A 27,850-nucleotide genomic window follows, 5' to 3' on the forward strand; every position below is an offset into this window, starting at 1 on the left:
CCTTTTTTCATAGTTCTGAAGGGTAGAAATGAAGGTGTTCGCAGGGCCGTTTCCTTCTGAAGATGGTTTCATGCCTCTCTCCTAGCTTCTGGTGGTTTGCTGGAAATCTTTGTTCTTTGGGTTTTTTTTTTGTTTGTTTGTTTTGTTTTTAAATTTTGCAGTACATGGGCCTCTCAGTGTTGTGGCCTCTCCTGTTGCGGAGCACAGGCTCCGGATGCGCAGGCTCAGCAGCCATGGCTCACAGGCCTAGCCGCTCCACGGCATGTGGGATCTTCCCGGACCGGAGCACGAACCCGTGTCCCCTGCATCGGCAGGTGGACTCTCAACCACTGTGCCACCAGGGAAGCCCTGTTCTTTGTCTTATCGATACATCACTCCCTTCTCTGCTTCTGTCTTCACTTGGTGTCCTCCCTGTGTCTCTGTCTCTACACATGGCCTTTTTAAAAATAAATAAGGGCATCAGTCACATTGGGTTCGGGGCCCACCCTACAGTATGGGTTCATTTTAACTTAATAGTGACCCTATTTCCAGATAAGGTTACATCTGAGGTACGGGGAGTTAGGACTCTTGGGGGGCCATGGGGGGTGGTGGGGGATGACACAATTTAACCCATAGCAGATGGGTTAGTATGAAAAGAGTTTTTCACATACAGCAGCAGGTCTGCAGATTCTGTGTATCCTGTAAGCACCTGAGGATTTCTTTTTAAATCATCACCCCTTACCCCCTATCACCCTTCACCCCCCCACACACTAATTACATCAAGATCTCTGGTACTGGAATCCAGGAATCACTTTTCCAAAACTCCGTGGGTGATTTACAACATGGAGCCAAGATTAAGAAGAAAGTAAATGCAAACAGAGAACAACTGGTTTGGGCAGTGACTCCAGCCTTTTGTGTGGCTTGTAATTTTAAGTCTTAAAAGGTTAAGATGTGTGGTGATAGTGCCGGGGAGGTGGGCTTTTAGGTCAAAGATTAAGGTGAGCCTTGGATGCCTTCTTTAGTAATGAGTAAACGTGTGGTTTGTATGACTGGGGCTGCCAGTCAGCGGGCTGTCTTAGAAGATTGTTGATTGGGTAAAAGGTATAATTGGAGGTCATTTTAAGAAACTATGTCTTGGATAACTGGGCTAAGTAAGACCTAGGAACTCTTAGGCCATTGGAGGAGCCTCCAGTGTTTTAGAACATGGAGGATTATCCCACCACACTGGGGACACATCTCTACCCTTAGAACACTGCATATGATAAATGTATCTTGGGCAAAACACTTAAGTAAAAAAATCTGGTTCCATTCTGTAGTTGTAACTCGAAATGACTTCTTTACACCTCTGTAAAATACTTCAGTTGTGAGATTCTTTATAGCTGAACTGCTAACACATTTCTGGGTTAAGAATTAAGCCCATACCAGTCTAGACCTGCAACCTTCCCCTGAGAGTCAGGACAGTCTGCCTGAAATAATCTGGGGGCTAAAAGAAGAAAAGGCCTCACTGCCGTTAATATTTTTGATTTTGGATAAAGAAAAGGAATTTGGATAGAGGAGATAATGAATTCATGGAGAATGGGCAAGTGATTTGAAACTTTGATTTCTTGGAGTCCCTGATTAGAATGTGATAAATGCCATCAGTGGTAAACTGAAGTTAAAAAGCACATGGATGGGGAATGGAAAAAATTGGAGAAGCTTGCATTTTAGCTGTCCTGACAAATTGGAAAGTATGCAACAGAATGGGACATTTGCCTTGAAGAGAGCAAAGTGTGAGATTAGAAACTTACCCCCAAGTGAGAGGAATTATCTGCAGCAGTAAATGAATGTGGTAGGGTGACAAAAGCGTTGCTGAATTTAAATATTACATATGAAGATTTAAGTCTGTACATATACTATCTGCAAGATAAGCTTCCAAATGCTTTATATGCATTACCTCATTTGATTCTTCTAAGAGATAGATGTTTTTTATTTTACTGAATTAAAAAACCACCAAATAGTGATACAAACTCTTGAAAAACGAAGCTATTCATTTCTTTCCACCCAGATTATATATCCCTAAAGTTATTCAGTGAGATCTGAGGTTGACTGGAAGGGAAGGTGAGGGAAGTTGAGGCCTAGTAAAGATAAAAGTGAAATTCACATTTCTCCAAAGAAGCAGTCAGTGGAGACAATGTAAAATTATTTTCATGAAATGTATTTATTTATTTGTATACTATTTTGAAACCTTATGTAAGCTTTTTTTTCCCTAAATGAGTACTTTTAATGAGCTTTGTGTTCATCCTAATGAAATCAGCTAAAGATTACCCTGTATTTGTGTTTCTTGTTTCAGATAGGAGAACTATGTGGTGATTCCAGATGCTGGTGGGTTTTCTATTTGAAAAAGGGAGTGGTCTAAGGGTACTGGCTGCAGTCTCCTTAACTCTTTGTGTGGCCTGTGACATTTCTAAAGCTAAAAGCTATTCCTATGTTTGATGTTGAGATTCAGAATTTCACACATGAGTGAATTTTAGTCCAGGGACTATAAATGTGAATTTCCTCTGAGAATATACTGTCCTTATCTTCATCATGGAGTTACATGGCTTGTTATGGAGGGAAAGGCAGGGATACTAGTTTCCTGGGTCTAGGGTGATTTGGGGAACTGGAGGAGGTGTGTGACATACCAGCCTCTTTTCAAAAACTTACGAAAAATACATGTGAATATCCATCAAATGTCTTCTCCGGGACTTCCCTGGTGGCACAGTGGTTAAGAATCCATCTGCCAATGCAGGGAACACGGGTTTGATCCCTGGTCTGGGAAGATCCTACATGCTGTGGAGCAACTAAGCCCGTGCACCACAACTACTGAGCCTGTGCTCTAGAGCCCGCGAGCCACAACTACTGAGTCCATGTGCCACAGCTACTGAAGCCCACGTGCCTAGAGCCCATGCTCCACAAGAGAAGCCACCATAACGAGAAGCCTGAGCACCGCAACGAAGAGTAGCCCCCACTATCCCCAACTAGAGAAAGCCTGTGCACAGCAGTGAAGACCCAAGGCAGCCAAAGATAAATAAAATAAATTTATTTTTTAAAAAATGTCTTCCCCACCCCCAGTCAGAGCCAACTACATTCCCAAATGTGCCAACCTCTGTGGCATCCCATGTTTTATGTGAGCTTCACAGTTTCACTTTGTCTCAACTTACTTTGGAAATCATTGACACCTTTATTTTGCTCCCATTCTATGTTCAGCCTATCAGCAAGTACTGTTAACTCTACCTTCAATATATATCCCAACTCAAACTTTTTACTATCTTCCCTCTTACCATACTAGTCTAAACTCTTTCTTGTTTAGATTGTGTGGTAGCCTTCTAAGTGTACCTTTCATTCTTGCCTTCCTCTGTCTACCCTCCGCAAAGAAGAACCTTCCCTGAACATCTAATCCTCTTTCATTCTATTACCTCTCACTCTACAGTATTTCCTTTACAGCATCGATCATTACCTGAATTAATATTATTTAACTTATCTGTCTTCCCTCTCTGGAAATGTAAACTACGTCATGGTGAGGGCTTTGAATGAATGGTGAAAAAGACAACCAACAAATATTTATTAAGTGATCCCTGTACACTAGGTATTTGACGTGAGAAAACAAAACACAGATCCCTGACATCAATGAGTGGATGAGAGTCTGACTTTAGAGCTTTGGAGTACAATTTTGTCTAAAGGAACTCTAAGAATTATTTTCTATTCATTTGCTTGTTTTTATTTTTTGTAAAGATGACAGCTCCTAATGAAATAGACTTCTCTAGTGTCATTTCATCATGATCCAGTGACCCAAGTATTACCAAGTATGTCTCTGAATACATTATTTTAAAAATCAGAACTCAGTGTATTCTGATCCAAGAGCAGACTAGTTTTCTAGCTCAGGTATAAAGCTTGAGATGTATCCAGAAGAGATGAAGGCATGGCCTGACTCACTTGCTTCAAATAGAAGAGAATCCACTGAGGAGGAGTTAAGCCTTTTCAGTCATCAAGAACAGATGATCTTTGTTTACACACGTACAGCATTTTATTCTTGCATGGATGGAATATAGTAATTCTGGCCTTAGGGGCAAAGGTCACATAAAGTGTCTGCTAAACAGAGGTTATAGCTACTCAGATAAAAATAGACCACTACAGGGGCTTCCCTGGTGGCGCAGTGGTTAAGAATGCACCTGCCAACGCAGGGGACACGGGTTCGAGTCCTGGTCCAGGAAGAGCCCACATGCCGTGGAGCAACTAAGCCCGTGTGCCACAACTACTGAGCCTGCGCTCTAGAGCCTGCGAGCCACAACTACTGAAGCCCGCACGACTAGAGCCCATGCTCCGCAACAAGAGAAGCCACCGCGATGAGAAGCCTGGGCACTGCAACGAAGAGTAGCCCCCACTCGCCGGAACTAGAGAAAGCCCGCACACAGCAACGACAGACCCAACGCAGCCAAAGAAAATTTAAATAAATAAATAAATAAATAATTAAAAAAAATAGACCATTACAGGTTAAGATTGTGTACTAATTAAAAATCCCAAGAGCCATTTCCCCATAAGCCTATGAAGGTTACTCTGGGAAACTCCCCCTGGCTTTCCCATGAGTATCAAAATCCAAATTCTTGAGAGCCCTGTTTTAGTTAATGGTTTCTCAGCCTTGAAGCATTTGCAGTTCCTCTCTTTGGGTACATTTCTCTAAATGAGAGTTCTTACACGAGGATCGAAAGTCTATCATTTTAAAAACTAGGTCCAAGAGAAGATGCTACCTAATATCACTGTGTCAAAAATATGTATTGGCTAGTTGAGAACGTGATGGGTTTTGTTCCCCCCAGTGGAAGGTTAGTGGCTTATTCTTTTTGTTTGACAATGCAGGCATACTTTCATAGAGTATACTTAAAGAATACATTTTTTCCTTTGGAAAAGATAGCTTTATTTACCAGTGTTTCTCTCCTTAAATACTGTGAATGTCCCACAGTAGCCACTCATTAAATATTTGGTAAATGGACTTCTTGTTAAAAATAAACTGCATAAATAAATAAAAAGAAATGGCCTTTTTCTTAATGTTTGGTTGATGGTGAGATAACCATACTGGAAAAAGAAAATAAGTTAGGTCCTGCATAATGAAGAGTGAGACCCAGGTCCCTACCCAACCTGGCTTCTCAAATACTGGCAATCAGGTTTATCTATTGCCCCAAGACAGAACATTAAACCAAGAGCAAAGTTGCTTAAGGGAAAAGACCTGGTATTTGGCATCCCACAGCGTTTCCCAATCACCTTTAAATGGACAACAAATGATATTTAAGACATATCTGGAAAATGAAAGACAAAGACCAACAGTAAGAAGTGGAATTTAAAGGAAAACCTCAAAACTATCATTAAATATCCTCAGAGAGATGAAAAGATTCTAGAAATACTGTGTATGTATTTTAAAAAATGAAAGAACTTAGCAATATAAAAAACAGTTAAAAAGCTGGAAGAAGAAAAAATCCCAGAGAGGAGAACAAGAAGATGAAAAACAGCTGAAAAAGCAAAGGTAAATCAACCTATTTATATCTATCTAATCCAGGAACTTTGCCATCTAACCAATGGGATTTCCAGAGAGAACAGAAAGTGAGGGGGGAGGGGAGGAAAATTTCAAACAAATTTTAAATTGATGGATTTTGCATTAAAAGGGTCCCTTATATGCCAGAGTGGTGAATGAAAACATCCACACCAATACAGAATATCAGGGATAAAGAGAAGATGCTAACAACTTTCAAAAGGAGAAAAAATAGGGCACAGATGTATAATCCATTATCAGAATGGCTTTGCACTCATCAATATTGATATTAGAAAATGGAATTCAAGAGGCTCTAAGTAGGGTCTCAAATAGGGAAGCTAATGAAGAATATTGCATGGTTTTAGGACCTGAGTCATGTAATTTCCAAGGTGTGTTTTGCAAGGCAGAGAACTGACAGAGGTTGGGCCATGGTTATGACATCATAGCATGCACTGGTCATCCCAGCAGGTGAGGTACCTAACGAGTATTGGTGGGCATGCTGCAGTTCTTGCTAATCTAGCTGTGTTAGGTGGTTCACAGGCTTATCTTTCAGGCATAAATTGCCTAAAACCAGTTGCTAAATTATCTTTGTTTGGTCTTAGTAGGCCACTATGTTGGTTTCAGTTCTCATTTCTCATTTCTTAGACAAGAAAATTTTTCCTAGTAGTCTCCAAGAGATTTCCCCTTACCTTAACTGGTGCATTTCTGTACATTTCAGGTCCAGAAATAAAGCAACTTAGTGTATTTCTCTGTATCTGTGGGTGGGTAGAGAGATAGTGTCATAAAAAAAATGGGATCACTTTAGAGATGCTACTTTTTTTTCCTGTGTCGCTCAGATAGTTAAATTTGTCTGAAAGCCATTATCCAGTCTCCTGTTTCTCACCACTTCAAGTCAGTGGGCGTATCCTTTAATCTGAACCTCTGATCAGGATTCTTGTGTTAGTTCCCCCAGCTCACAGATCTGCTAGAGTCTGTGAGCCAATTATTAAATTTTCAGGAATTATGACAACCAGGTGACAACATATCCATACCTTGAGATCAGTCACATTGGATGTATTTACACCACAGAAATCAGTGCGTGCTCAAATTAGGGCTCCACACTTCCGGCTGGCTGCTAAACACTGACCAGCACACCACTGCCTATGCGTGCTACTCTTAGGGAAGTATTTCATTTTATAATTAAGTTTTCAGGAAAAAATATCAAAGAATTGTTGAACTTAGATATTCATTTGCTATAAGGAATCCCATTTCCTATAAGCCCTCTAAGGTTATGAGACCAAAAAAAAGTTGTGAGAAACATAAAGGCTTTTAAGTTTCCATGTGTTTGGAAATGGTGCTCAGTTAGGTTTTGGTATTCTTTAACTCTTATACTCTGACCCATCTGCCCTCTACTTGTTCCTCTTTTTCCTTAGCTATATTATTGTCGTCAGAATTTCTTGAGCCCTAGCAAACTGGCTGGCTGGTGGAAAAAGCTGATGAACTCCCACGGCTGGATCATATTGCTCATCTGATTATTAAAACCTTCATTTGTAGTCAAATCATTTAAATGAGAATTCAGGTGATAAGATTCTCATCCTCTCAGCTCATTCATTGTTGTATATCTGCTTACGCTTTTCCCAAACCACCTTTCCCCTCATCCTCCAGTTTAACTTTCAAAACATATGACAGGACTTCCCTGGTGGAGAATCTTACCTGGTTAATAATCCACCTGCCAATGCAGGGGACACGGGTTCGATCCCTGGTCTGGGAAGATCCCACATGCCGTGGAGCAACTAAGCCCGTGCATCACAACTACTGAGCCCATGTGCTGCAACTACGGAAGCCCACATGCCTAAAGCCCATGCTCCACAACAAGAGAAGCCACTTCAATGAGAAGCTTGCACACCACAACGAAGAGTAGCCCCCGCTCGCCGCAACTAGAGAAAGCCCTCACGCAGCAACGAAGACCCAAAGCAGCCAAAAAAATAAATAAAATTAAAATAAATAAATAAAAACTCGGGGGGTAAAAAACAACATCTGACAAATACCTGAAAAAATGCTGGTAGCTAGTAGGTGCTCAGTATTGGCAACTGTTGTTAGCAATTAGACAACAGTCAAATTATATATTAGGCACTTTCTTAGTTTCCTAGAACTACCTGCTATGATAGATTATTGCAAACTGACTGACTTAAAACAACAAAGTTCTTCACTCACAGTTCTGGAGGCCAGAAGTCTGAAATTCACATTTTGGTAGGGATGTATTCCCTCTGAAGGCTCTAGGGGAAAATCTGTCCCTGCCTCTTCCAGCTTCTGATAGATCCAGGTGTTCCTTGCCTTATGGCTGCATCACTCCAGTTCCTACCTCCATCTTCAAATGACCCTTTTCTCCTCCTCCTTCTCTGTGTGTCCCAGTTAAGGACACTTGCCATTGGATTTACTGCCCACAGAATTGCCTAGATTGATCTCACCCCAAGATTCTTAAGCTAATTACATCTGCAAGGACTCTTTTACCAAATGGTCCCAGTCACAGGTTCTGGGAATTAAAGCATCAGCATACCTTTTTGAGGGCCACCATTCAACCCAGTTATAGGCCTTAGTGCTAGAAAAATGAATAAAACACTCACTGAGCTCACAAGAAGTCACAGTCTAGACAGCCACATAACTAGAAAGCTAAAAGCTTGAAGAGTCATAAACCAAGCATTAGCAGAACACAGAGGAGGAATGCTTTACCTCATTATAGTTGGAGTTAGGCGAGTTGCTGGAAAATCTTAGAGGGGGCCAAGTGGCCTCTAAGCAGAAATTTAAAAGATGAGTTATCTAGGGCATGTGGGTGACCTAGAGAAGGTCATCTAGGCAAAAAGAATAGCACCATAAAGTCAAGAAGGAGAAAAGTAGCTGTTTTGAGTAGGAAAATTACAAGGAGTTCAGTATTGCTGGAATGTAAAATTGCTCATTAGTAGGTGGTGAGTAAAGGTAAGACAGGAAGTGATTAGGCCCTCTCGAATGTTAATGTGCTAGGAAATCATCTAGGGCTCTTGTTAAAATGCAGACTCCAATTAAGCAGAGAGGAATATGGGCCTGAAATTCTGCATTTCTGAATGCAGATGCTGATGGTGTACATCTACAGATCTTACAGAGTAGCACAGATTTAGACCAGTGGATTGAAATACTGCAGGTGTAAGAAGGAAATAAATGAAGCAGGGCAGAGCTAACGAGGGTGACCTGGAGAGCCTTTCCACTCCAAGAAAATGTTGCTAGATGGAAACATCTGTTTCTGCCAGATCTTCCCACTATTTTCCAAGAGAAATAGGAATCAGTATATGAAATCATTCAAATAAAATTCTAACAACTGAGAAAAAAAAAAGTTGGTCTGCTAGTTCTGCTAGCTTTTGACCCCTATGAGGAGCTTCGAGATTCTTTTAGGAAGAGTGTCCTAGTGGCAGAGTGCAACCAAATAGTCTTGAGAAATAACCTTACTGCAGGAAGCTGAGATCAGGATGGCCTGAGGCACTGAGACCTTCCATTTACTCTTGGAACACCTGAGGTTATCCCACCAAAAGGCAGAAAAGTGTCAACTAAAAGAACAGTTCTAACACCTTCTCCGTCCAAGGAACAAAGCAATTCACTGGAGAAGTTTGCATCTCTTCTGTTCTCCCAAAGAGGGTTTGGGACAGAAACGTATGGTTCCAGTAAGCTGATTTGTTGATACACTAATATGCTATGAACCAGGACTCTGGTCTTTGCTAATGGCAAAGAGACAGTAACTGAATGTTTTCCTTACACAGAAGGAAGGAACTAATATACTACCTTCCTTCAAATTTTGTCAGGAGCAACTCCTTATGATAGCTCATAGAAAACACTGAAAGTTCGTGTTGTTATGTGTCTGAGCTGTTATGAAAATGGAGAAATATGAATGACCCCCTCCAGCTCCATCACACAAAGAGAAATGTAATTAATTTAATATAGAGTATTTCTTGCAATTCCCCTTCCTCTATTAAGGTTTTAATTTGTGTAACTGGAATCATACTATGTAAAATTATAAATGCACTTTATTTGCTTTGATGACTAAATTATAAGGCAACTTATTTTTAAAATTTAGTTTTTGAGTAGATAATACATTTTCCTACCTCTACTCATCATCCAACCAAGTATCCCTCTCCGGAGAGTCTGTAAATATACAAACAAGTATATTTACAAACAAATATATTTCTTTTTAACAAACTAATTACAGTAGTTTTCCACATGTTTTTTCACAAAATAATACATCATGGAATTCTCTTTATCTGTTTGCAAAATTTTACTGTAACACATATGTTACAACAAATAGCCCTGTATAACGTCATTTCATACATGTTCAATTATATTTTAGAGGGAAATTCATAGTAGAATCAAGAATGTCTTATAATTTTTATATATGTCATAATTCTCCACAGGGATACCTACATTTTCACTCACAATTGTCTCTTTCCCTTTGACTCAGTATAATCAAAACTTCTTAATGCATTTAATTATTTTTTTAGAAATATACATATGTAATGTATGTGTATATAAATATGCGTAAGTGTGTTGTGTGTATATATATATTTTTTACAAATCGATAAACCTTTGTTACAAATAGATTCTACAACCATGTGTCCTTTTAAACATGTAAATGATAACTGAGTTTTCTGATGTACTCCACAAACGGGGGCACCTGATTGCTGGGCTCAGGAACTGAAGGACCCACAGAAGAGGCTGGGGGTCTGCTGGCCTCCTGGGGAACACTGGGGGCCAGGGAGGCATGTGTGTGTCTTGTGTGGATGCTATCACTAGCAGAGGACATCCTCACAGTTGCCAACAGGATCTTTGTGGGTCTTGCTTCATACATACACATACACACACATATACATATATGTATGTATATACACACACATATATCTACAGAGAGAGAGTGACTAAAGAATAATAAAACACCCATGAACCCATCATCTAGTTTAAAGCAAGAATGTATATATATATTACATTATATATTCTTACAAAGTATCTTAGAAGCTTTCTAGTATCTTGGAAGCTTCCTAGTGTCTTAGAAGCTACTTCTCCCTAATTGTTTCTCTCTTCCTCCCTCTCTGAAATAACGAATATTTTTAATTTTGCATTTATAGCTTGTGTATATTTTTGTTGTCTGTTTTTTGGTGTTTGGTTTTTTTTTTTTTAATTGTTTATTTATTTTTTTTTTTTGCGGTATGCGGGCCTCTCACTGTTGTGGCTTCTCCCGTTGCGGAGCACAGGCTCCAGACGCGCAGGCTCAGCGGCCATGGCTCACGGGCCCAGCCGCTCCGCGGCATGTGGGATCTTCCCGGACCGGGGCACGAACCCGTGTCCTCTGCATCCGCAGGCGGACTCGCAACCACTGCGCCACCAGGGAAGCCCTGGTGTTTGGTTTTTTTTCTTCGTCTGCTCCACGCGGCTTGCAAGATCTTAGTTCCCTGACCAGGGACTGAACCTAGGCCCTCAGCAGTGAAAGCGCAGAGTTCTAACCACTGGGCCGCCAGGGAATTCCCCATGTTTTTTTTTTTTTTTTTTTTTTTTTTTTCGGTACGCGGGCCTCTCACCATTGCGGCCTCTCCCGTTTAGGAGCACAAGCTCTGGACACACAGGCTGCAGACGCACAGGCTCAGTGGCCATGGCTCACGGGCCCAGCTGCTCCGCAGCATGTGAGATCCTCCCGGACCAGGGCACGAACCTGCGTCCCCTGCATCGGCAGGCAGACTCCCAACCACTGCGCCACCAGTGAAGCCCCTGGGGTTTTTTGATTTATAAAAGTTACCTATGTATTAAGGAAGTTACCCTTTTGTGATATTAGTTGCAGACGTCTCCCAGTTTTGTTTGTTTTTATGTTGCTTTTTGTAGTTTTTGCCATGTAGCTGAATCTTCTATATTTTCTCTGTTTTGTGCTATGTTTAGGACAACCCTCCCCACTGTGAACATTATTTTATTTTAATCCCCTTTTTCTGATTAGTTTTCTTTTCCTCTTTTCAACTGGAATCTTTGCATAGACCCTTTTCTGAATTTTAGAATTGGTAATCATTCTTTACAATACCATTCCCAACATAGATTGAAATTGTTTAGGGCCATATTTGAAATCTTACATTTTCCCTTTTTCGGAAAATGGATATCAGTAGAGGCCTTTGTTGAATAATTAAAAATCTAACCTTGGGATTTTCAGTTTACCTGATGCTGTAGCTATGGATTTTGCAGAAAACAGTTACACAGAATATCTAGAAGAATCCTGCTGGATTTGAATGTGCTGTTTTCTTTTTTTTTTCGGTACGCGGGCCTCTCACCGTTGCGGCCCCTCCCGCTGCGGAGCACAGGCTCCGGACGCGCAGGCCCAGCAGCCATGGCTCATGGGCCCAGCCGCTCCGCGGCATGTGGGATCCTCCCGGACCGGGGCACGAACCCGTGTCCCCTGAATCGGCAGGCGGACCCTCAACCGCTGCGCCAACAGGGAAGCCCTGTTTTCATTTTTGAAGAGTGTTAACGCCAGTTAATATAGACAATTTGGATTGACTACATCAAATTCTACCACCTAGAGATAAACCAATGTTTTTAACATATTTCAGTTTATTCCTTTATGAATGTATACATATTTTTATCTTAAAAATAAATTAGGGTTAGGATATTTAATATTTTATCCCTGGCTGATTTTATATCATAATGTCTAAATATCTTTCTGTGTCAATATAAATCTAAATCACTTTAATAGCTGTATAGCTCCATTCTATCAGTTTACCATAAATGAATTACCCAAGTTTTGATTGGATGTTAAGTTGTTTATAATTTTTCTTATCTGTACATATGATAGGCAATACAACCTGGTTTCAGTCACACATAGTTATGTTCTTTGGGATGAAGACTCTGCCAAAGTGCTTTTCAAGTGGAAGTGGTAAGAGAGATTGGAAACTTTTTGAATACCTGCAGAACAGAGTCAGACCACTTAAAAATAATCTAGCATTTATGGTCAGTGATGAGAAAAGTTCTTGCATTTAAAAAGCATTTCTAGTCAAGTACTTGATTCATGTTAAAAGAACAAATCTAGCTAGGAAAAGTCAATTTTGTTGACTTTTTTTGCTTTTGTTGACAATTTTGTTTTGTTTAGGTTTGATGAGGAGGAACCACTGAACGAATATGGGTTCAGGACCTGCCCAGGCCCCTAGTCAGTGATATGTAAAGTCTAGACCCATCTGTAGAGACACAGCTTAGAGCTGTGCTTCTAGAACTACACTGTTCAACACACTAGCCATAGCCATATGTGGCTATATAAATTTAATTAAAATGAAATGAAACTAAAAATTCAGTTTTTCAGCCAAACTGGGCACATTTCAAGTACCTAATGCTTGCGGCCAGTGGCCCCCTCATTGGACAGCTGTGCAGCTACAGAATATTTCCATCATCACAGAAAGCACTGTTTTAAAAAATTAAACTGAAAAAAATAAAAAAGTAAAATAAAATTAAACTGAGAATATTTCACAAAATACCAATACACTGGGGCCAGAGAATGGGTGGGAAGAATCCTATCAGAAGGCTATTTTTGTAGTCCACTTGAAGATGGTGTTAGTAATCAGGGAAAAGGAGACTGATGTGAGATGATGTTCAGTTATTATAGGGTGTAAAACATGATGCTCTAAGTTTTAACTTGGGGGACTGGGAGATAGAAATGTCATGAAGAGAAATACACATAAGGGACATAATACACATAAGAGGACACATAAGGGACAGCAGGTGTAGGAGGCAAGATCCTCTGGGAATATGCTGCCTTGGATACTGGGGGCTATCCAGATAAAGCAGATCAAAGCATGGGCTCCTAGAATGAGTCTTATAGTCAAGAGTTGATTTTTGAGACAGCTCAGACAATTACTTTCTCTTTTTTGTCTGTTTTTGTGTATTCGGTTATTTATTTGGGGGATTTGTTTGTTTTCATTTTGAGTTTTTTTTTTACTTTTATTTTAATGACTGGATATGCACAGGCCAATTAGGATGCTATTTTCTTTTTTAATTAGTTAAAATTTATGTTGAGTAACCCGAACTTAAGTGTAGAGCTCCATTAACTTTTACACATTTATGTACCAGTGATACTACCACTTAAAGTTCAGATTCAGGTTTCTGACATACCCCAAGACCAGCTAGTGCAGCTTCCTAGACAATACCTAACCTCCCCAAAAGTAACGACTCTGCTAACTTCTATTACACGATTAGTTTTGCCTGTTCCTGAATGTAGTATGAATGAAATGATAAAATACTGGTCATGAGATTTTCCATGCTGTTTCTTGTATTGGTAATTGTTTTATTATTGTTGGCATTTCTCTGTAGCACCCCATGGTAAAAACAAATCACATTTTTTATCTATTCTCCCGTTGGCGGACATTCGGATTATTTCCAGTTTTTAGTTATTGTGAACAAAACTGCTATAAATGTTCTTGCGCACATTTTTTTGTAGACGCATGCATTGATTTCACTTGGGTAGATATTCAGAAGTGCAGTTGCTGGGCCACAGAGTTCTGAAACGTGCAAATAAAATAATGCATCCAAAATTTTATGTATATCTCATATCTTTGAGTTTTATTATTTGTTGCATGCTGTGTGTGTGTACACATGCATGCATACAAAGATCCATAGCATTTTGTAGATGTAACATTAGCAATAACTAAGGAAAATAATGGAAAGGAAAAAATAATCTCATTCATTGAGAGAAAAAACCCTCAGAATTATAAAATACCTAGGCATTAACAAGAAATGTGAAAGACTTATTTATGGAAAAGTTAATAATGAAGTTTACTTAAAGAGCTTAAAAGTGGGAAGATACACTATGCTTCTCGATGGAACATTTTGTATCATACAAATGCCAATTCTCACCTAATTTCTAAAGCGATTCCAAATATAGTCCCTTTAGGATTTTCATGGAACACAACAAATGGTTCTAAACTGTATATGGAATAATAAACATGTGAAAAGAGCCAATAAAAAGTATCCAAAAGAAAATATGAGATGGGGACTCCCAACCAGATATAGACAATAAATTATTCAGTAAACAGTTTGGGACAGTTGGCTCTGCCTTTAGGAATAAAACGTATAACTTTACCTCAAACTCAGTAATAAATTCCAAATGGATTAAGGGCAAGTGCAAACAAATTAATCCAACACTGTAAAGGACACTACAGAAAAAAATAGCTTTATAATTTTGGACTAGAAAGGCTTTCTTAAGCAAGACATAAATCCTAGATACCATAAAATAAAGGTTGAAATATTTAAAACTACATAAAGTTAAAGACAAATGGTGAACTAGGGAAAATGTTCTGCAACATATATGGCAAAGTATTATTAATAGTCTTAATATAAAGAGCTCCAACAAATCAATTAATAAAAGACAAAGAGTCCAATAGAAAAATAAGAATATGAAAAGGTATTTCACAATGGCAGAGATAAAGTAGACAGTAAATATGCTTTTACCTTCACTAATAATGCATGAAATACAAATTCAGGCATTAAGGAAAGAATGTTTTTTTACAATGTGCAAATATTTATAGCACCTTTTTGCCAAGGTTATGGGGAAACAGACACTCTCGTAATTGCTTGGAGATGGTGTATGTGAGTACAACCTCTTTATGGGGAACCCTGGGAAAAAAATCGATTTAAATGCATTGGTTTTGATCCAGCAAGTCCACTTCTAGGACTTAACCCACGGAAATAATTGGACAGGTGTACAAATATGGATTACAAGGCATTCATTTTAACATTGTTATAAGAAGGGAAAATGTCAGTAGGGGAATGCTGAAATAAATTATGAAACTTTATGTGATTGTTAAATAGGAGATGGATGGAAGGATGGAAGTAAGGAAAAGATTTCTGAAATATATTTTGAGCAAAGCGATGAAAGCAACTTCCAGAAAAACTTTTAAGTTTATATGTATTGAGAATTCTGGGCTAAACAATTTACATAGAATGGATTCTCTTATTTAATCCTTAGAACACTGATTGTCTAGTATATCAAAACATGTATTACAAATGTCTTCTTAATAAAAGCCTGCCTTAAATGTACAATAAAGTAACAGCCAAGGCTTTGTGAAATAAATCTATCTTGACATACCACTTCTTACCCATGAGATTGGCAAAAATCCAAATATTTGACAGCCTACTCTTTCAGGGCTGTGGAAACAGGCACTCTCTTATCATTGTTTGTAAGACTATGAAGTTCTTTATACCCAACCACACTGGCCTTCTCTCATGTCTTTCCTCAGGAACTTCCACTTGAAGTTCATTTTGTGCAGAGCCCAGTAACTCCTATTCATTTGTCAGAGCAAAATTTAACCTCACTTCCTGAAGGAAGTCTTCTCTGACCTTACCTCCCACCCCTAAGTATCCTTCTGCCTTAAGCATTCATAATACCCTTTCACAGCACCTCTCATAAATGGCATTTATTCATCTAATATTTGTTTTTCCGAATTGAATTAAAAATTTGTGAGGTCAGTATTATTTCTTCCAATACCTGGCACCTAGTAGGTATAACTGTATAGCAATTAAAAAGTATACTTTTAGTTGTGGGTGCCACTTAATTAACCTTTCTCAACCTCTATTTCCTCAAGAAAATACACGTGTCTTTGGGATATTTCAACCATTAGGTGGGTACCATAAAGTACATAATGCTTGATACAAAGAAAACCCTCAAAAAAGGGAAGCTATTCTAATATTTAATTACAATTATCACTACCAATACAGTGTGTACCCGTTGGCACGTGACAGATCAACAATCGCCAAACTTCAGTCATCCTTATCTCCGCTTCACTATTGTCACAATAGCTATGTTCTGTCTAAACTCTTATTTACTTAATATTTTTCTTTAAAATGCCAGACTTCTTAAAATTAAGTGTCAACTGTTACCTCATGCTAAATTAATATCCACAAAGTTATTAGTTTTTGTAACATATTTTCTGCAATAAATCATTATCTAATAAAAAGTGTTGCTGGTGATCAACAACAACCATCATGAGAAGGTGCTACTTGACTCCATCTTTGGAAAATGCTGAGATAATCACTTGATGTTTATCATTTCTCTTATTTGCATGTCTCAATCGCACCTATTAAAGTTATTTATCTCCATGTTTATCTTCATCATTAACTGGGATCTCTAAGGGCAAGGATTGTGACTGTAAATTCTATTGCCAGTGATTACCAAGATACTTTCCCAGAACAGCAGCTCAATAAATGTTTGCTAAATGAATTAAACAGCTTTTGAGTACCTACATTGATTAAGGAATGTGCTTGGCATGTTGGCAGAATTCAAAGAATAATCAGACACAGATTCCCAATTAAGAAGATAAACTACAGGAGAAATACTTTTTTTTAATAAAAATATATATGTTATATATATTTTATATGTATATTATGCATATATAGTTAATTTTCATGAGTGTTAATAATAAAGATAAATTACTTTCAACTCAAAATTACACTCAAGCTATATCTTAAAGGTCAAAGATGTGAATTATTAATACATGTGTATCAATGCTGATTTGATTTAAGGAAATACTAAAAAAATGTCATGTCAGGAACAGAGAATTGCAAATGCAAAGCCACTGAGGTGGGGAAGTGAGGAAAATGTAATGACTGAAATTACAGTAGAGTAGAAAATAGTAAAAATGAGTTGATACTATGTAGAGTTCTTGACAATTCATAGAAATGAAAATACAGTTGTCTTTAAAATGTGGGAATGATTAATGAAATGTTTTACTTCATTTATATTTAAAGGAAAGAACATAAACGTTACAATGTGCTATTATTTTTTGTGTTGGCTAGCATGAAGGAAAATGGTCCTCTTATCCATTGTTGATGGAAGTGTAAATTGGTATAACGTCTTTGGAAGGAAATTTGACAATATTGATTAAAATTTTAAATACATTTACTCTTTGATCCAGCAATTCCACTCCTAGGATTTTATCCTCTACATACTTGCACATATGAGCGATGATGTCCATATAAGAACATTTATTGCAACATTGTTTAAAATCACAAAATCTTGGTATCTTGTATTCCCTAAATACACTGATAACTGATGAAATAAATTGAGGACATTGTCATTCAAGGAATACCTATGCCATCTTTATGAAGAAGAGAGTTTTCCATAATTTAATGTGAAATGACCTGCAAAATATAGTAGATGCAAAAGATAAGGTATAGGAAATGTGTATAAGTTGTTCCCATTTGAGGGGAGAAAAAAGGATAATTATGGTGTATACACACACACACACACACACACACACACACACACACACACCTGCTTATCCCATAAATGCACACATGCTTAGGTGGGCTTATAATAGCTAGAAAAATACAAAAGAAATTGGTAAAGTGGTAATTGCCTCTCTGGATAGAAACTGGTTATCTGGAGGGAAAGAAGGGAAAATGACTTTCCTTTTATACCCTTCTGTAGCTGTTGAATTTTATAATCCTTGAGCCAGAAAATATTCTATGAGTACCTACCAAATTCCGGGTACTTTTGTAATTGCTTGGAGATAAAGCACCTATGTTCATGGAATTTACATTGTACATATACATGTTATAAAAACTTTTTAAAGCTCATAGGACGAATATGCTTAATGTAATACAGCTAAAATAAATATAATTTTTAAAATTTCACCCCGTATATAAATACTAAAATAATTATTTTAGCCCTTGCTCTCTCTCAAATCTAAAACTCTTTTAGTTTTTACAATAAAACACAGGCATTAAAATGTATGTTCTTTTTAATTTTAAGTACAAGTAAAACTATATATTTAAACTTATTTTTACTGTAAACATTTAACAATTAGAAAGCCAAATCTTAAAGTTAAAAAGTTAGAGATCAGATAAAGGATGCTAGAGTTTGGATACTAGATTTACAAGTTTAAGAATGGAAGTCTCAAATTAGGCAGATAAGGTCAAAGATTATTACAGTGTTTTTTTTAACAGGTTTTATGAAGCTGAATGAACAAAAGTGACAGGATAGGTGAAGCAAGAGCAGCAAAGAGAGAGAGAGCCCAAACAGAATGATCCAAGCTTTGGGTTTGGAGGTTTAAAGGGCAAGGTCTCCATCATGATCCTAGAGATTAGAGTCTTCTTCACTTTGAGGTAGGACATTCCAGAATAGGAGGAAGAATAAAATTTTGAACTCAGTTATGTTCAGTTCCAGATGATTTCCAGATTTAGAAATAGCAGAGAATGAGGATCAAGGACTAGAAGGAAGCAGACAGGCTGGAGTTTTAAATTTGTTTTTAGAGTTTTATTCACACACGAGGTAACTATGTGATGACCAAGATCAAGCCTGAGGAAAGAGGCAACTCTTGGGATAAAATCAATAAGAGGAGCCGTGAAGATAGAAAGGGCAATAAATGGATTAAGGGGAGAGAAGGACTTGAGAGACAAAGCAACCAGGGAGAAGAGTTTCATAAGGATAACATACTTAATGAGGGCATTTTGTGGGGTAAAGAGCAGGTAGATAAAGGGAAAGTCAGACACCAGTTGTGACAAGTGAGGTATTCCCTTTAGAAAGGCAATTTTGGAAGTGTTCTGAGGCTAGAGGGTATTTTTTTAGAAGTTAAATAGTAAGCTACAAGAGAAGACAAAATTAAAGTAGAACTATAGATTATTATGAGGTCAAAATAGAAATGACCTAGGATGTTCATTTCACACATTTCTTTCAGATCAGCTAATTAAGGCCATTAAAATACCTTAATGTGAATATGCTTTGTGGTGTACCAAGAGACAGCATTCCATACACTATACACTAGTACTATATTTACCATGATTGTTCTTCTTGTTTGGTTGATTGAATTAAACTCCTTTTTATTTTATTGAGCTGTCTAATTGCTCCATTATAATTTCTATGGATTCCCCCAAAGACTAGTTTCTTTATGACAGAATACAGTTAAGTAGCCCACAGAGATAAGCAAAGTATAGGTGTATTATCCTCCTTATAGCTGAAGTCGAAATGTATTTATTTTTGTTATAATTTAGATTGGATACGGAGGTGACTTCTATTAAACTAAACCACAGAGCAGGTACATGAATATGGATGGAGGGAATGTTAGGAGACTTTCCAATTGTATGCTGAAGTCTGAGAGGAGAGAGGCACAGCAAAACTGGGGAAGTGCCGTGAAGTGACCAGAATCATTAGTGTCCTTAACATTACAGTCCTTGGAAAGCTTGGGGGCATTGGGTTGCCTATGCAGTTGAGCTAATATAACATAAAAGGAGGGTACACTTTTTGTCTATTGCTAACTCTAAGAATTGTATTCTTGACTGAAAAAAATGTACAGCCTAAAAGTTGAGAATTATGTTTTATTTGGTGGACTTACTGAGGATGTAAGCCTGGGATACAGACTCTCAGAAAGCCCTGAGGAACTGTCCAAAGAGGTAACAGAGGAGCCAAGATATATAGGAGATTTTGCAAAAAAAATAAACAATAAAAACCAAAACCCAGGTAGTTGAATATCAAAAGATTACTGCTAATTAAAGAAAAGTCAGACATCTCAAGTTAATGAATTTAGAGCTTTTCTACGTAAGGGAAGATACAAGAGTCTGTGCTTATTGAAATTATTCCTTTGATATGCACCCTAACTATCTAGGGGCAGTATCCTGTTTTTCTCCATCCTGAATCCCATAGGGGTGCACTGCTGGGGAGCAGCTGCAGTGGCCGATGGCCTGATGGCCACAACATTCTTTGTTTACCGAAATGGCAGGTGACTTTCCACAATATCTATGAACAAGGAAGATGGCTGTGCTCATCGTATCTGAAGATGGCCAGAGATTACTTAATTGATCAGTTTTTTAAAACCACATAAACAAAACAACAGTCTTTGAATGCGGGTGGTTTTGCAGGTTTTGCCACTCATCTTAAGAATATCTGCAAACATAAAAAGCCTACTCCCACGTTCCTAACTTGAATAAATGTTAACTTTCTGTCTGTGAGACAGAGCCTTAACTTAATTTGAAGAAGATGACGAAAATCAAAAGCAAACAAACAATATCTCATTTTCTTTAATTAAAGGTGAAGTGAATTCAAGCATGAAAACCAAAAGCCATCAGGAGCAATGGAAACTACTTGTGGGCAGGACCAGAGGCCCTTGTGTGTTCTCTTTTCACTTCCAGCAGAGCATGGCTTAGTAAGTGCTTCCCAAAGAGAAGTGGACAAACCACTGCTGGGAAATGTAAGGACCTAAACTTTCTTGCAGGCAAGCACAGCATGTCCTACGAGAATATACAAAACTGAAAGAGTGTTCTCCTGAAATTGAATAGTTGTTAGTCAGTCAGTATATATATCATATATAGCTGATCTTAAATTAGGGAATCTCCAAAATAGAATAAACCAGTAAAAAAAAAATTATGCAACGTAGATCATGTTTTTCGGGAAATCATTTATCCAGAGCTATGCTACTAATTTAATAAATTGTTGTTGTTTCTGATGGTAGCTATTCAGTATAAACTATTCCTCTAAGGAAGTGCAATTTGTTCTGTTGAAGTGGTCAGCTTGTTTATTCTCCCTCTATTTATCATGTTCCCAGTTTTGGTTTTGTTGTTACGGTTGTGCTGTTTATCTTTGTGGAGTCCAAGTGTTTTGATATAAGATTTCTGATTTCTGGGCTTCAGTTTTTCTGTAACAAATTCAGGTACCCTAGGTCAATCTTCAGTTTTGAAGTCATGTTTGTGGTTAGATAGATTAGCCAGGGGAATACATTAAGGTTGGCCCACTCAGATGTAAACTTAGGCCATTTTGTTTGCCTTTCTTATAGTAAATAAATAATACTGAACTCTGCAAAAGACAGTCCCTTATCCTTAAAAATTTGAGAAGTGCTAGACATAGAGACTTTATGCCATGTATTCTTAAAAAGCAATCCAGGGCTTCCCTGGTGGCGCAGTGGTTGAGAGTCCGCCTGCTGATGCAGGGGACACGGGTTCGTACCCCGGTCTGGGAGGATCCCACATTCCGCGGAGCGGCTGGGCCCGTGAGCCGTGGCCGCTGGGCCTGCGCGTCTGGAGCCTGTGCTCCGCAGCGGGAGAGGCCACAGCAGTGAGAGGCCCACGTACCGCAAAAAGAAAAAAAAAAAAGTAATCCAGATAAATGTAGAGTCAGAAGTAGGTCTTAACCTGAATAAATCCATATTCACAACGGTTTCTTTTAAAAGAAAGAAATCCTTGTCTAACTTTGTCAAAGGTGTTCTCTAACATTTTCTTGTAAAAGTTTCTTGCGTATGTTTCCAGATATTCTCTAATCATTTGGTCAGTTATTATTTTCTTTTTAAACATAATTGGAATTGAGGGTTCTGAAACTTGCCTTCTTCACTAAATAAATCTTGCCCAACATTCTGCATGCATACACAGAGATCTTCTTAATTGTCTTTAATGGTTGCATAGTACTTATATTATGAATGTTCCACATTAAATTCAGCAAGTCGCCTCTTAATAAATCCTTGGCCATTCCTACATTTTTATGACTATAAATTATTCTGTCTTGAATATCCTTCTAGATTACATTTATGAACTTGACAATTGTCTGTAGAATATTTCTAGGTGTAGAACTGGTGAGGCAAAAGGAAAATGCCAAAGTTTTAGAATCTGACTTAAAAATGTGTTGGTACTTCATTCTTACTTGCAATTTTCTGGTGTTTAAGGATGTATTCTCAAGAAACTATTAAATATATTTACTGAAACCAGTAAAATCTCATTTACAATCATTCGCTAATAATAACTCATTTGAATAAAAAATAAACATGAGTTTTATTAATGGTAAGAACATTTAATTGTGTACACAGATGATGGAATTACATTTCAATTTAATAGTAGTGTAGCTATTAAATTTAATAGTAGGGCAACTAAATATTATATGCCTCCTAATGTCACACAATATAAAGTATAGTACAACTTATAAAATGTACTTGCCAAAAATACTTACCCTGTAGCTAATGAAATTATTACATCTCACTTCCACATTACAAGAAATACAGATGATAAAGAAAATTAAATGATACGAGGAAATAAAGACAAATCTAGAAAGTAGAACATTACAGCAACTCAACCTATCTCTTCAATATGTCAATATAATTTTAAAACAAAGAAGGGCTACTCTTCTAGATTAAAATACTCCCTAGAGGCATAACAAAATGAGAAAGTTTGTCATTTATCGTATTTTGATTTAAATAAATATCTTCTTGTGCCAGAAAACAAATACTGGTCAAAAACCAACAGGGACTCAGAATGGCCATCATCAAAAAATCTACAAACAATAAATGCTGGAGAGGGTGTAGAGAAAAGGAAACCCACTTGCACTGCTGGTGGGAATGTAAATTGATACAGCCACTATGGAGAACAGTATGGAAGTTCCTTAAAAAACTAAAAATAGAACTACCATACAACTGACCCAGCAATCCCACTACTGGGCATATACCCTGAGAAAACCATAATGCAAAAAGAGTCATATACCACAATGTTCATTGCAGCTCTGTTTACAATAGCCAGGACATGGAAGCAACCTAAGTGTCCATCAACAGATGAATGGATAAAGAAGATGTGGCACATATATACAATGGAATATTACTCTGCCATAAAAAAAGATGAAATTGAGTTATTTGTAGTGAGGTGAATGGACCTAGAGTCTGTCATACAGAGTGAAGTAAGTCAGAAAGAGAAAAATATATACCGTATGCTAACACATATATATGGAATCTAAAAATAATAATAATGGTTCTGAAGAACCTAGGGGCAGGACGGGAATAAAGACATACCTACTAGAGAATGGACTTGAGGACACGGGGAGGGGAAAGGGTAAGCTAGGACAAAGTGAGAGAGTGGCATGGACTTATATACACTACCAGACGTAAAAGAGATAGCTATTGGGAAGCAGCCGCATAGCACAGGGAGATCAGCTCGGTGCTTTGTGACCACCTAGAGGGGTGGGGTAGGGAGGGTGGGAGGGAGGGAGACGCCAAGAGGGAAGAGATATGGGGACATATGTATGTGTATATATGATTCACTTTGTTATAAACACATGATTGTAAAGCAATTATACTCCAATAAAGATGGTTATAAAAAAAAAAACAACAGGGTCATGTCACAAGGACATACAAGTCAACTTGAAAGCATTCCTGCTTGTGGAATTTGGGACAATTTGAGCATCCTAAATGGGCAATGACAGAAAAATATTAGAAAAAGCTGATAAAATACATTCATGAGTCCACACTGCAGGAAAAAAAAAAGTTAAAACAAGAAGAAGGAAAGTTATTTTTTGAAGAAAAATTCCAACTAATATATTTTTTTAAATCACCATATTATAACCACCGCCATTATAACTGATTCTGACAAGGATCATCAATGAGCTAAAACCATTGAGTGAAAGATTATTAGGGAGCATGATATTCACACAGTATCAAATTATCAGTCAAATGATAGCTTATTAATTACAAAGATAAAAGAGTACTTTTTAAAGATGAGATCTGGAAGACACCCATTTTAATATCCTCAATAGCCAAATTTTACATCCTCGATAATGGGGAAAACTGACATAAGCTTCCTGACGTGACATACACATCACCTATGTGATATTCCTGCCAGAAATGTTTAACCTGAATCTATTTATGAAGAAACCATGTACGAATGCAAATTAAGAGATATTCTGCAAAATAACTGCTACTTAAAAAGACAGTGTCATAAGAGACCTAAGAAAAGCGGGGTAACTATTCCAGATTGAAGAGACTTGGTAACTGAATGTAACCTGTGTGCCTTGATTAAATTTTGGGTTGGTGAAAACAACAACAAACAACCTAGCTTTATTAGGACAAATTGGGAAATTTAAATATGACAGTATATTTGATAAATGTATTGAATCACAGTTTACATTTTCTGAATGTAAAATTTGTAGTGTGGTCAATGTGGTATATGAGAAAATGTGCTGGTCCTTGGGAGATGCCCACTGAAGTCTTTAAGGAAAAGTGTGATAATACCTGCAAGCAAAACTCAAAGGGTTCACCCGTTTCCCCTACCCCTACCAAAAGTGCATGTGTGTGTGTGTGTATATGTGTGTGTGTGTGTGTGTGTGTGTGTGTGTAGACATGAAGACATAGCCAAATGTTAACGATTTGTGAATCTGTATGAAAGATGTACGGGTGTGCTCATTTTCTATGGCTGGCTGCCGTAATAAAATACACAGATGGAGTGAGTGAGTGGCTTAAACAGAAACGTATTTTCTGCAGGTTGGAGGTCTAAGATCAAGGTGTCAGCAGGGTTGGTTTCCTCTGAGGCCTGTCTCCTTGGCTTACAGATGGTCATGCTCTTGCTGCCTCTTCACACGGTACTCCTTCTGCCCTCACTTATCCCTAGCATCTTTCTGTGTCTGAATTTACTGTTCTTATAAGGACAGCAGTCAGATTGGATTAGGGCCCATCCTAACAGCTTCCTTTTCATTTAATCACTGATTTAAAGCCCTGTCTCCAAAAACAGTCATATTCTGAGGTACTGGGGGTAAAGTCTTCAACATATGAATTTTGGAGGGACACAATTCAGCTCATAGAAATAGGTATTCATTAGACTGTTCTTGCAACTTTTCTGTAGGTTTGAACATTTTCAAAATGAAAAGTTGGAAGAAAAAATTAAGAACCCGACTGGTCCCCATATACTTCTCTAAAATCAAATTGTTTTGAGAATCAGAAATATTTTGGTATGTGCTTGTGGCTAAATTACATAGACAAGCTTTGTAAGATAATATAGAAAGGATTTTTTTTTTTTTGGAAAGAAAAAGTATCAAGAAGCTAGACCGTGTTAGTCAATTTCCATGTGTCAGCCCAGTCTGGTAAAGGAAAATTACTTGTACCAGCAACCCGCCTACACCTCTGTCTCTAAAATAAAAATATTCTGAAAACTGAAGCACAGATTTGAAATTCAAAATGAAAAAAATCCCCCATTACATTTTCCAAAAAGTTATTTCTTCACTAACTTATTAAATGTAATGTCTCATTGACAAAGAATATTCTTAATGTGACACAGGTCAACATCATGTTATTGCTAATTGTTACCACCATAGTCTTCAGATTCTTAAAAAAATGTCTATTTTGGGTTTTTTCCTGTTATAATTTAGCTATAAAATAAATGAATATAATTGCATTCACCTTTCACTTCTAATTCTTCTTGATATTTTTCAGTCCTTAAGCTTTTTTTTACCTCAAGGCATGATTTGTCAGGTTTTATAATCTCTGAGTATTGTCAGTGTTGCCTGTGTGTGGATTCGAAGCCTCTAGGGAAAATCCAGGTCCTATAGAAAAAGGCATTGGTGATTCAGGAAGTGGTGTTCATTCCTCTGAGTAAGTATTGAACCAATGCCCCAGCACAAGAGGTGCTATCTTTTGAAAATGACATAAAACAGAGGTCTTAACTTTAGTATGAGGCTCTTTCATAAAAAACACCCAGAAACTACCTCAGTTTCAGATTTCATAAGCAGTCTTAAGATTTTTTTAAAAATGTATATACAGAACTTTTAATACTTCAGAAGGGGAGAAGAATTTTACTGAATGCAAAGGTATCTTGAATACCTGACTGCTTTTTCAAAAGGAAAGTTCTATTTTTTTTCTGAATATAAGGTTAGATATTTTTCACATAAAAGAATTCCAGAAATAAAAGTATAAATGAAGTGAAAATTCGCACATAATTCCATCATCCAGAAACCAGAATTGTTAGTATTTATCCAATGTATTATTCTGAAGTCAAGTAAATAAAGAAAAATGAAGGAAAAAAAAATTTTATCCTGTCTTTTTTTGTATGAACTATATACCTCAGGATAACTAAGAGATTACTTCTTGACCCGAATATTAACATGGGATGTTTTTATTGTTGTTTAACTCTAACTTCTTCAAAACGATTCTCATTTTGCTCAGGAGCTTTTTTTTTTTTTTTTTTTGCGGTACGCGGGCCCCTTATTGTTGCGGCTTCTCCCGTTGCGGAGCACAGGCTCCGGACGCGCAGGCTCAGCGGCCATGGCTCACGGGCCCAGCCGCTCCATGGCATGTGAGATCTTCCCGGACCAGGGAGCGAACCTGCGTCCCCTGCATCAGCAGGCGGGCTCTCAACCACTGCGCCACCATGGAAGCCCTGCTCAGAAGCTTTTAATAGCATGTTGTTAATTTTCCAGGCAATGTTTTAAGTCAATCACCTGCTAATGATTTTTAATTTATTGCATTATCAGCAGACCATAATCTGTATGTTATCGAATATATCGAGGCTTTCTTAAAAATTTTGTGTTAATATTCCATGTATGCTTGAAAAATTAATGTTTTTTTCAGAGTATAAAATTCTTTTTGTATCTAATATTTCAAACATTATTTTTAAGTTTTTTTTTTTTTCCAATTTAGGTTCACCTTGAAAATCATACCTATTTATCCCCAAAACCTAACAAGTATTTTGGTTATATATTTTAATAAAAGTAGATTCAGAGAGGTTTAGGAGAAGAACAACCAGCCTTTAGTATATAACTTATTGGTATAGTTACCACCCAGGATAGGGTGAGCATTCATAACTATTCTTAATATACCACCCTCTCTATTCTAGTTCATTCCTTCCAGAGCCGGTCAGATCTCCAGTTTATCACTTTCCCTAATCTCTAGACACATCATGAATTTTAATCAGTCTTAACTGAGGTTGGGAGAAAAAAACCCTCTCCCTTTCAGTTCAAATAAACTTCATTTTAGCTAATAAATTCACACAAAATAGAGACACACAACAGGATGGGAATCATTGAAGAGCTCTGAAGCAAAGTTAAGTTTTAAATCCTATCACCCTATTGATCCATTTAGTCTTACGAACTAATAACTCAATAATGTTTACCTGTGGTTAGTCGTTGAGTGATTCTGTATTCGCCGTGGTGGGGACAGAGGTGGGAGAGAGGATGCATAAGCAGTTATTCAGAGAAGTAGAACTGTTACTGATCCTCCCGAGTCGGTCCCTAGCAAGAGTTCTTCTGTCCTATGTCATTCAAGCCAGTGGAATGAGACTGAGTTCGGTTCAGAAGCAAAGGAAAGCTTTATTCTCTCATCAAAGAATGGAGAAGGGGGCACTGACCCTAGGGTACAAGCTCTCCGGAAAAAGCTAACGCTGCCGCGGGCCGCTTTTCACAGTTCCCGCCCACTGGGAGGGACGGAGTTCTCGCGGGGCAGGACGGAGTTCTCGCGGGGCGGGACGGAGTTCTCGCGGAGTGGGTGAGGCTGCGCTGCTCCGGCTCCTCACAGGGCCGGGTGCAGCGTCTCTGCACACGGCCCGCTGCCTCCCCCATCTTGAATTGAGGTGCTGTGCGCAGCGCTTCTGCGCACA

The 27,850-nt window shown here is 37.9% G+C and overlaps 1 protein-coding gene across 1 annotated transcript in view; it reads left to right on the forward strand.

Annotated features, from left to right (window-relative positions):
- TRIML2 (tripartite motif family like 2) overlaps positions 1 to 27,632 on the forward strand; it is a 41,091-nt gene extending 13,459 nt beyond the window's left edge. Inside the window, exon 8 of the mRNA XM_065899854.1 lies at positions 27,378 to 27,632. Coding sequence (XP_065755926.1) covers positions 27,378 to 27,632 — 255 coding nt within the window. The remainder of the gene's footprint in view (positions 1 to 27,377) is intronic.
- The last annotated feature ends 218 nt before the right edge of the window (positions 27,633 to 27,850 follow it).

Source organism: Phocoena phocoena, chromosome 21, assembly GCF_963924675.1.
Source record: "Phocoena phocoena chromosome 21, mPhoPho1.1, whole genome shotgun sequence".
NCBI classification, from domain to species: Eukaryota; Metazoa; Chordata; class Mammalia; order Artiodactyla; family Phocoenidae; genus Phocoena; species Phocoena phocoena.